The sequence below is a fragment of the Vanessa cardui genome, chromosome 22, assembly GCF_905220365.1.
Source record: "Vanessa cardui chromosome 22, ilVanCard2.1, whole genome shotgun sequence".
Taxonomy (NCBI): Eukaryota; Metazoa; Arthropoda; class Insecta; order Lepidoptera; family Nymphalidae; genus Vanessa; species Vanessa cardui.
Genome location: NC_061144.1, coordinates 4423392 through 4435941, shown reverse-complemented (window position 1 = coordinate 4435941; position 12550 = coordinate 4423392). Strand labels below are relative to the sequence as shown.

Here is a 12550-nt window from a genome sequence, read left to right as displayed (position 1 = left end):
TATTCTTTTGCTTCGAAGTGATTGTCCTAACCAATTTAACGAAGGGTGATTATTCTCAAAGTAATATAGGAAAATGTTCAGTACATATTGCAGTGCACATATATATGTGTAAACATGTTGCATTCTCTATATTTACCGCTCTCATAGTCATATAGGACGGGAATCCGATACGACTGAAGAAAGCTTTCCAACTCACCAGCTCCTCAGGCTGCGGTTTAGAATTACTTTACAATAAAACCTCCATTGATGCGACCACTGATTCGAACTAATACGTATTCTTAACAAGCGTAAGAAACAACTTATAAATAAAACTATTGTTTTATGATAATTTAAATAGGATAAAATAACATATATACAAGGAAAACTCATGACAATGCGAGTTGTAAAACAAAAGCAATTTAAAGTAACAACAAAAACAGCCTGTAAATTTCTCACTGCTGGCTAAGGCCTCTTCTACCATTGAAGAAAAGGTTTGAAACATATTCCACCACTCTGTTCTAATGCGGTTTGGTGGAACAGATATGTGGCACAATTTCAATGCAATTAAATACATGCAGGTTTCCTCACAGTTTCCCTTCAGCGCCGAGCACGAGATGAATTTATAGACACAAATAGAGTGTAAATATTAATATATTGACCAGAGCCTTTGTTCTGTATGAAAGAATATTTCGAAAATGAATCCCGATGTTCTATTTTAAGTAAACAATGACTTGACTTTACCAAGCCTTATAACAGGAAATTAAAATATAGATTGCGACAAAACAATTCGCTGTTAAAATGAACGCGTCGAGTTCCGTTCGAATCCATAAAATCGATTTCAAATGCGGCAGCCATATGTTCGCTGGCAATATAATCATTTGATAAGAATTCAAAATGCCCTCATACTTAAAGGAAACTGTGGTAGTTTCCTTAAAACAGTAAAAAATATCTTTATAGGGGTTTGCGAAATGTACTTAGGTACAAGTCAGGGTTGTCAACAAAAAATATTTTAAAAAAACTTACAGGACTCGATATAGTTATATTTTCATAATCAATTTAGCACTAAACTTATATCTTAAAAAAAATAAATATTAATCCGTCCTTTAAGTACTTTCTTAATATTCAAAGATCGACAAAATAACTAAACAATAATCATTTAGTTAGGATTCAATAACAATGTTCATTAGATTGATGTAATGTAGTTAAAGACATTAAAATTATTTATAAAATACAATTAGATAAAAAAAGGAACAAAGATCTGTCAAATCTGACAGTTCTTATATAGAACAAGTAATATTCACAATTAAAAAAAGGATTTTCTCTATCTTTTTTTTATTAATAAATTGGCAACCCTTAGTAGAATGTTTTAAATAGCAATGAACTCGCCCGCATGATATACTTACCAAGGTGCCATGATGTGGTTTCATGCCACTTTCCATGATGTGGTTTGCATGTTTACGTCCAGGAATCAATATATTTATGACCATTATATCTATTTAAATACGATCATAATTAGCTATGTCTATGAAATATATCCAACATGCAACTGTTTAATTAAAAAAACATATAAACGTTAGCCGTATAAAATAAAAATATAATTTATTTCCTGGCATCTGTTATTTTTACTTTAAATTAAAAGACAGGGATGACGTCACTTATTACAATAGGTCCTTTTCCCCTTTGCATTTATTTCTAAACGTCACAAGTGCCAAATCGTAATTATAAATACATATAAAATGTACTTGATCTTAAGCATAAAGTTACTTTGCTTCTTTGCTTACAAACGCTTACGATTAATTTTTGAATCGATTAATTTATCATATAATGTCAATGAAACAAAATATAATATGGACCAGGGATGAACCATTTAATTGACAACTCACTATAAAGTCCCGAGCGCTCTATACAACTTCTTTAAAAATCTAGGATTAGTGGGGACAATCCACATTCTAATCAATCACATTGGGACTTTTTTTAAATAACACATTTGAAATGAAAGCTAAAGTATATCAGCTCTTCCATCGTGTATATAGTTATTGCATATATTCATTTAAAACGAAATCAATTTATTTTTGTATAAAAATATGATATATAAAAAATGCCAATCATTTAATTTTTTGAAATTTTTTTCAACATCATCCTCGTTAGCGAACGATTGAAGCATTGGATTTGGATTGTATCGAAACAGGTATCATCATGACAAACACTTATTTGACAATGCAAATTTTGTTCTAGACTCCTAAGTTTTGATACGAGATATCGAATCCTAAGGAGTCTAGTGGCTAATGTGTGATTTGTTTATATAGAAGATGTATATATATCAGCTCAAGCTGTATTAGTTATTTACTTAAAATACAATGAACTCAACTGTGTAGTCGTTAAAATGTCACAGACAAACGATGTCACTTTCCTACTCATAAACACAATCAAGTAACATAAATTTATGATTCAATCGATTTGTTCTGAAAAACCCAACCTACAAACAACATCATAAAAACACAAAAAAGTATTTAATCGATACTTATTAAATTGCTACAAAGTCACATAGCCATTACGTTTAAAGTACATTTATTACCTTTCAGATCTAGAAACATTTAGTGCTCGTTATAATTTAATTCTACTGTAATTTACAACGGGCGTAAGCGAGAGCCGAGTACTTTGACAGCACATATAATTAAGCGAGATTATATGAACATAAATAGTGTATAATGAAGGTATCCGGTAAATAATTTAAAATTGATAAGTATTGCAAGCATATATTTATTATTGAATTTGCATTTAAATCAATATTCATTATATTGTTTGTATTTAAAGTCTTTATGGTAAGGGTTTTTCGGACTTATTAATTAATAAAAAATAAAATAATTTTCCTTTGTCACAATAAATTCGAATTTCAAAAGAAGGTACGGTATTGCCACAATCTCCTAAAGAATTACATCTGTTCGATTTTCGAAATTTGACTGTTTGATTGTTTTTGTTTTAGAAGGATTTTGTTAACAAGATAACATCAACTGTAGGACTTGTTCGAAATTGCCTTGCGATTGATGACGTATTATTTACATATATAAACTGTCGGCTTTCAACGAGTGTTTTATAGAAAAAAATATCAGTCACACCAGCTGTGACTTGATAAATACTAAAGAAAACACCGGGCGATCGCACGCGCCGACACAAAAGATCAATACAATTGCAGCTCATATTTTTATATGTAAGTAGATTTTGTTTTATAAAGATGTTTTTTTTAAATCAATACACTATTGACAGTAATAAAACTAAAAAAAAATCTGCAGATTTAGTAGAAAAAAAAAACATTATACATACATACATTTACCCCAATTTCAATTTGAAATTGGAACAAGATTTCGATGGGGATTTTTGAATGTTTCCAACGTTTTTTATTTGACATAAATTTAAAAATCGAACTTTGACACACATACAGGAATCACGCATGTCATCCTCAAAAAGTATAACTATAACATCCATTGCGAATCCGTCTGTCGCCAACAAAGGGAATAGGTACATGGTATTGTTCGTAGAATGGGCTCAAAAACTTCCCCTGATTTCTTAAGATATTGTAAGTGTATTTCTTGAACCCCAAAACAGCTGGTCTATTCATTGGCATTCAAAAAAAAAACTAGTGCCGTCAGTCACGTGGTCCGTAGTATTATTACTTCAAGTCAACTGTTGCTATCACAACTGTTGCGATAGTAACATTCATTCCAGGCTCCAGCAATTGGTACAACAAAAATATCAACAATCTATAAATGTGAAAATAAGTCTGTCTGTCTGTCGCTAGTTCACGACCATACAGCTGAACCGAATTTGATGAAATTTGGTATACAGCAAACTTGAACTCCAAGAAATCATAGGGTACTTTTTTGCCTAAAATATGACAACCAATACCCTAAAACGCAAGCGAAGCCGCGGGCGGCTACCAGTTTCTTATACACATTGTTCTTTTAATAGTACGCCAGTATTATTCTGTGAAGGCTCGAATTCCTTGTAAATGAAATAGTTAATTGTGAATATTTGAGATAGCTCCTATAGAGTGGAATAATATTTAATCGTGGTTAGTTATGTTAAATACATCTAAGCTAATAAGCTTTAAATTGATTTAAATATCTCTTTATCACAATTAATTCGCTCATTCCATTAATTTGAAATTTTATTTATTATTACTATTAATTTGAAAGATGATATAACATATACAAATAAATCGGTAAATTTTAGACAAAAATCATTCAACTTGCCACTAATAACAATAATAAAAAAATATTCCTTGGGAATAAATTTTGCTAGTGTTACAACGCAACTGTAAGTTATTTGATAAGCTTACGTCATACATTGATGGATGCGCTAACAATACCCTGAAGCAATTTTTTACCTCAGGATTTGAAATCACTAATCTAGGGTTGGAATTACATAGAAAGTTTTTGATAACTTTATTGTATAACTTGCTTCTTAGTTATATTATATGATAATGATATTATAATTGCTTAAATAAAAAAAAAATTAGACGAAAAGGACATTGTTCGTAGATATATTATAATTAATAGCATTTAAAGCGAAAACTTCTAATGTCAACAAATGCTACAAAAAATAATAAAGGAATGTCTGGCGAGCATAAAACATGAGTGTTATTACAGTGACTAGCGCATAGTTGCAGTTGTTCATTGCATCGTGTGAAAGTAGCGTCCTGCCATCGCCATCACCCCAATTACTTTAGTATTCATAGAATAGTTAGATAAGGATGTACTTCACAATTAGGTACATCGATATCGATAAATATATTCAAACAAGTACAACCGAAACAAAAGTATTTTATATATTATCAAGAAATCATTTAAATGCTAACATAAATTAAACACCTGCCTAACACTTTCTTTGTTAACACATATTCCCCTAACATAAAAAAGCAACATTAAATTTATACGAGCAAGGTTATCTAGCATATTATTTTTATGAAAATATGAAACTCGATTTCAAATATAAATATAATTTAATATCATTGCATGACTCTAGCAGCTGCTAGTGAAACACGCGAGCACATGTAACATCTTCCTTATCGATAGAATGAAAATCATCGATAAGTTAGCAAAGGTCATCACTGGCTCGCACCTTGACAGCCATCTGCCGATGCACGTGAGGCAATTAAGGCATCGAACCCTTGGGGGTGCCACCCTCGTCTGTTGGTCGTTTACCTTTAGAGGGGTTGCGCGGTCAACACTACTTGACTGTACTTGTTCTCACATGAAAAGAACAGTAATTGAGTACCGCTATAATTGTTGAAATATTTAGAGAGAGAAAAAATGGTTTCTTGGCCATTACATCTTGGGATTAAAAAATTAAGTATACCATTTAAATTATCGTGAAACGCTCTAAATAACTTAAGTTAATTAAAACAAGCCTTATTGAGCTTTTAAATAGAAGATAATTTATTTAAATAACCCTTTACACGTACCTAATTAAAGATTTACAAAGAACAAATTGTAATCTTTTGAATTCTTATTCGTCTTGCCCTTAACAGAATTTGCTCATCGATTTTATAACTTAGTTTTGTACTTTCTGGTAAAACATCAAATTAATATATTTCCGCATAATGTTAATCTTAATCAATTAGATTAATAAAAACAAAAAAATATATTATGTAATACGGAAAAGGGGTTGGCAACCCATTCGTAGGGAACTGAATAAGTGTTAGCATAATATGATAATTATCTTTATATTGTTTTACGGCTGGATGCGGAAGACCGAGGATAGGACATGGCAGGATAGGATAGGATAGAGAGCTTCATGCACCTAATCAAAGTTCTATATCCAGAAAAGCCCAGATGGCCTATTTTTGTCAATTTGTACTTTAGACGGAGTTTAAAATGTTCAAGGCGTCACAGTAGCGATCCTGTGGCGCCCGCTGAAAAGAAGGAGAGGGTACCGCTGTTTTTTTAGTGGGTGGGTTTCCGATGTGCTGGCGCACTCAGCGTCTTGGATACCAGAAAGTCCCACATACCATACTTTATGTGAGGAAAACGTGTAGTGCGTTTTTCCAGCGAGAAAAAAGTCCGAGTCTAAATGGCCCAGCAGTTAAAAAATCTCATACGAACAAAGACCACTGAGTTTTTATATACTTCCTTTCGGCTTATAATTAATTTAATAAAATAAAACATTGAGATGGCACAGTCACACTTTCATATGTAAGGTGAAATTCGTCCACATTTATCCACCAAACCGCATTGGAGCGTGGGAATATTAGCTTATCTATAAACTAGCAGATACCCGCAGCTATGCTTGCGTGGAAGTTGAATATATTTACTGAATAACTTGAAATATTAACTTAATTTAAGATCTCTCTACTTCTTATATTTTTACTTAAATAAAACTTCCATACATACCTTAAACCCTAATTTCATTTGGGGGTAGAATTTTCAAATTCCATTCCAACATTTACAGTCCTATTATTGATTACTATTAATTATATTGTTTTGCAGGTAATGGGTTTCACCGGAAGTAACGAATTTGTGATATGATAATATTCTAATATCACAATACATATTTATTGCTAAAGAAATAATTTATAATGTATGGAATATCATTCTTTTGAGTGCGACAAACTATAGAGGCGTTGCGAGGCAAATTATGCTCGGTTTTTTGAAGGTTTCAAGGTTTCTGTTTTGAAGGTTCAGAATTCCACTAACCAGTGCACTGAGTTATACATATAACAATGGAGGAAAGACAACGCAAGCACATGGTTGTGATGTTATCCTTTCCGAGCACGAGAATTATAACATCAAATACATAAAATGCTCGCGGAATTCGATATTCTACACTCATGATGATATCCGGTCAGAATAGAACAAATCCTCTAATTGTACGAGGACCAGTTCCAACCTTCATATAGAAATATACAGCGAACAGTATTTTTTTCCAGTTTCACAGGCTTGTAATAGTGTGTTATCACTACATCATTAAATAGAAGTAATATCCTTAGTACTTCCTTTAAAAACCAAGGCCACATAAATCATTATTATGCCTATAAAATTTGTACCTACACGAAAAATTTTTATGTCATATTTATAATAAAAATAAAATTAATTATACTTCATATATAGTGTTTGGTGTTCAGTGGAAAAAAAAACTTTAAACCTCGTTTCTCAAAGGTACCATTTGGGCCCATAAGCCATTCTTGTTTCACAGTGATGATGTAATTCTAGTTATAGTTCTATTAAAACATAATGCGTGTTAAGTTTTTGTAGTAGGTTATTTGTACCTTAGTACAAATAAATGATTTATTTATCATTACAAAATACTTTATTCACAATAGCGTAATACTTAAAAAAATTAACACAGATTAAAGCATGGCAATGCAAAACTTCCATTATTTGATTCCGAATAATGTGAAACTACCCTCATTCGAATATGTTACTTATCGCCGTAGAACATAATACTTTTGAGTTATTAAAAAGGTACTCAATATGAATATAAAGTAAAATAAGCTATTATACTATTATTCGTGTTACATTCGTTTGTTAATAATCAGTAAAATGGTAAATGCTCAACAACTTCTATGGTCTACTGACTTGTCTACTGATTATGAAATTGGCAATATTCAAATTTCTTCAAAAGTAAAGCAATAAAGACTCCAATAGGAATGGACCATCGTCTAACCTGTCTTAACTTACGCTGGGAAATCCACAGCATCAATGAGTATGAGTGAGAAAGTGAGTGTACATATATCTGCATACAGATTTACACTTCTCTTTATATTAATGCTTAGCTTTAGTTAGCAGCTGTGATTGAAATTCAGTCAGGATCATTGATAGCAAATGCAGATTCCAAACTCAAGTAACACGTTTCAACATTTGCAAACACAGCAACTACACATGTACAAATAACATGAAATTATACACAGACGCTATATGAATTCTGAGAGCGAATTGTAGTCAAAACTCGTTTAGATAAGACCGGAAATACCATGACAAATAATGTAATATTAAATGAAATACGAATGATGACTTCATTCATGTCTTACGTTTTAAATTTATATTTTCAATACGACCGGTTCGTGTTCAAACTTCCCAACTCGACTATGTTCGAAAAAAAATATACAAGTACTCTTAACCTCAGCTACAACTAACTCGTAACCTTACTAAAGCTAAAAATTTCCAAAAAACTATTACGCAACAGACGCTTGTAGTAAAAATAAGCCGTTGATACATTTTTCATACACAAATACATTTACAAAATTAATCAATGATGAGCGAATGAATCTTCTTTAATCCTACTACTATTATAAAGGCGAAAGTTTGTATGTATGGATGTATGGATGTTTGTTACTCTTTCACGTAAAAACTACTGAATGGATTTGAATGAAACTTTACCACAATATAGCTTATACATCAGAATAACACATAGGCTACAATTTTTGAGGTTTCTAATGTGAGGTCGTAAAAAAACACATTTTTTGCGCTTACATTGCAAACGCTGACTGAACCCTACAAGATAGATCAAAACAATGTAGTTCAGTATTGTACAACTTAAAAAGGTCTACAAAAAAGTCCGTGATGGTATATGTTTATCTCTTAGGAATAACCCACAATAACCATTTTTTATCCTTTACTTTGTACGACAAATAATGACTTATTTACGAAGCGATTTTAAGCGATTACTAGACTAGACGGGACGAACCTGAAGTCCACGCGAACGAAGTCGCGGGCAAAAGCTAGTTTAACAATAAACATCAAAACTTAATTTGATCTCCATGAATTATAGAGCATATCATACTACTATGTATTTTCAAAAGTACTTAAAACTAATTTAATAAAATTAAATAACTCTATATCTTTATCGCAAAAAACCATGCGTATCTATCAATATTGTCTTTCACCTCCTTTTAAGTTTCAAGTAATAAAAAAAAACAAACTGATATATTGACGAATATATTGAAATGACACAACTATTGTCGCGTTTGTTAATACCAAGCTAAAGAAAAGTTTGATGACATAACATTCTAAAGCATACAGTAAATATGTATGATGTCTTACCGCGTTGTGTACCTCTACTTAATAATATAGTGAGCCAGTGTAACTACAGGCTCAAGGGACATAACATCTTAGTTCTCAAGGTCGGTGGCGCATTCGCGATACTCACGGAGCCAATGTAATGAAAATTACATATTTAATAAACATAATGACTAAAAAATAACTTACTACAAACTCACACGATTCCTGTTATCTCTGTCTACAAATACCAAAGTAATTCATTACTCAACCGATCCAATAATGTTGAATTGGCATTTGGCATAGAAATATTCTATCGAGGCGTACCCTCGATAGAATATTTCTATGCCTCCCTCCTTCATAGTAAACGAGTCTGTTATAACCTGTAGTGTAGTGAGTTTTCAGTATTCATTCACCACGCATATACATTTCAATGAGCTCGAATAGGCACCAAGTTCAAAGCACAAATAACTTTGCATAACTAAAAATAGCTATTACAAAGCAGTCAGGTTCTATCCAAGTCAATACGCGATAGAATTTGGCCAAGTTTTTGTACCTCCGATCATCTGTAAAGGTTTCGTCCGCTATCTAGTTAAGTAGGCATTGTACGTGGGACCTTGGAATGTTTCAAGGTCCATAAGAGCACGCAGGATTACCCAGACGAGTTGAAGGTCACGTGGCTTATTCAAATTTGGCTATTGAAACAACCGGTGTATATCTCTACGTGTACTTTATATCTATTGAGTCTTTGTGTTCTAGGTAACAAGAGGAAGTATCTTAAATTGAGACACTCGATTTTGAAGTGTCATAATTATTTATCTATGTTGATTACCAATCTGGTAATTCGTTTATTAAATCATTATTAAAGCTGTTTTACGAGGCGAAGTGATAAATAAAACCGGATCTTCCCTGTTTATCCTTTTAAAACGCTTTAAATCACTTATTTTATATTACCTCCATGAGAACTATATTCCATAAGTGTAAGTCCATAAGTCTAATTAAATTCTATCATGCTAAACTTAAATCTATATATTCCGACACAGGACTAGACCGCTACCGGATTTGGGATTCAGGACGAGTCCGATTGAGTAATCAATAAAAATAATATAACCACAATCTGCATTATACATACATTGTTAAGAACTAAAACATCGGCGAAACACATACTATAGAATAGTATTGAAACACGTGGTAGCTTAAATTCGGAATTTAAGCCAAATAACTCCGCACGTATTATAATTACAATACGAATATAATAATAACGAATATAGTAATATCTTATTAAATTTCAGGTAATATTGTTATTATCTAAACTATATAAAATAATACCAATCATTCGCAAACATCGGTCTCCATAAAGTATAATTAATATCATTGTTATTAATAAAATAATATTGTAGGTATACCATGAAGTTTTACTTATTGTTTTTAGTAATCAAAAATTAATATTTAATTCGTCTATTACGTATGCAATTAGTTACTTGCATATTTTGTTTTTTGAGAGGTTGAAATATAAACATAAGTAAAACTTCAATATATAGTATATAAGTAATTAATAATAACTCACTTTCTGCGCCGGCTGGCAGAGGTATTATTCTCGAGTGGAAAATTGAAGGATTCACCAAAAATCCGATATTGCAAGTCGTCCTCTTCATTACTTTGATATTGCATCGCTTACACGCTAATTACAAGGCGTATGACGAAATTAACCACCCTTATCATTACTTGACCTTAGAATCATCATTACAAAACATACTAAAACATCGAACTATTTCACTTTCATTAAAATTAAACACACCGGCGTACTATACAAAATTCTTGTATATTTGCCGCCAAAAAAGTACAAACTACAGATATTTTCTTCTTTTTTTTTTTAATTTTAAAATTATCGGCAGCGAACACGACGAATCACTGCCGTAACGCGTGCGGAGCCGGACTGACTGAACGAGTAACGACGGGGCGCGGTAGAGCGGGAACCGGCATTGTCGTCCCACCCGGCTCGCCCTGGTCCGTGTTGTAATGGCCGTGGAATTCCAAACTTAATAGTTTTCATAATTCATAGCCATATTTTCATAATGCATTGTATTTCAAAAAATATTTTTATATAATAGAAAATGTTTGTGTGATATTCAACATATTTTTTTCATTACATTAAATAAATAAGTATCAAACTTTTTATGTTTGTTTAATATATAAGCTTGAAATTAAAAAGTTCATCATTACATATACAAGTAATAATTTATAAGAGCACTTTCGTGATTAAATTGTTGATATAATGACGTCAACTCTCAGTGCAACCATACACCGGATAGACCACTTCCAGGTTTAAGATAACATACTTTTTGTGGTTCGACGACAAGTTTGACTACTTACGATATATTTTTAAATTCTTCGTCAGTTTCGACCATAATTTATATGACAATCATTGAATAATTTACCGAAACAAGTCCTGATTCCTTCATTATATTTTATTTGCTACGATTTGTAACAGGCCTCGTATTGGCAGGCTTTAAATTAAATATCGAATAGCAACACTTAAATTTTGTCATGTAATTATTTAATAAAAACAATATATATTGATATGTTTCGATAAATGAATCTAATAAGAGATGTTCTTACTAATATCTTAATAATTAAATCAAAATCACATATTACACACAATGTAAACAGGGCAATATTGTATGATGAATATTTTGTAACTATAGACGAAAAAAACAAAAAAAATACAAATATCTGGAACCCAGGATCACTCTCGCGGTTGCTGTTTGTCGGGCATACTCTTTTAAAAGTTTTGTTCTTTCAAGTTTATAGTACGCGAATAGGGCTTCGCCGAAATAACATCGGGAATAAGTAGTGTAAAATTTACCTTGAATCTTAAAAGTAAAGGTTCGTCTTTACATGAGACTGACTTACACTAAACTATTATTGTTACTATGAAATGTTGTTTAACTCTATTATTCGTCCTATAAAGGCAGTGCCTAATAAATAATTAGATAAATAAAAACTTAGTACAATTTTACTTTACTTACAGAAGTCATTTAAATTATATATAATATTAATGAGCCTGCCTCGTGTTATTAAAAGGAATCAATTAAGACTGAATATAATCATATTTTATAAAAGAGGGGTTAACTTTCTAAAGTTTACCTTGACTATCCAGTTCTGGAGTGTTATAAAGCTAATGTACATAATATTTATTTATTTTGCTGATAATCAACAGACTGGAAGTTCCTGTAGGAGAAAATACTTTACAAAGTTTACTTACTGTTCCTCTTTTACAATAACGTAATTTTCTTCTGCTCCAGACGAAAGTTTCGCTTGTAAAGCTTTTAATCTTTCTATTTGAACTTGCAGATATGATTTTGTTCCTTCTTCTTCCATTCTAAAATTAAACAGATATATTAAGTATTATAGTTTCCACGTAGTTTGAAATGCTCTCTATTGATATTTAATACCATACAAATGTTGAAACTTCACTTGGATTTATAACTAGATGCCAAAGTCTTTATCAGCGGCAAAATTTCATGACAATGCTTTTATTAGTTGGTGGCAAGGAGTGATTTCTCATGTGATTTAAG

The 12550-nt window shown here is 31.6% G+C and overlaps 1 protein-coding gene across 6 annotated transcripts in view; it reads right to left on the bottom strand.

The window, feature by feature from the left end:
• Nucleotides 1-12550, bottom strand: part of LOC124539257 (myb protein) — a 51207-nt gene that overhangs the window by 37067 nt on the left and 1590 nt on the right. For 5 of the 6 annotated variants that reach the window (XM_047116570.1, XM_047116571.1, XM_047116573.1 and 2 more), the window contains exon 2: nucleotides 12238-12354. In XM_047116570.1, coding sequence (XP_046972526.1) covers nucleotides 12238-12354 — 117 coding nt within the window. Of the gene's footprint in view, nucleotides 1-10539; nucleotides 10923-12237; nucleotides 12355-12550 lie in introns of those variants that run through there. The other variant, XM_047116572.1, reaches the window with a different exon arrangement.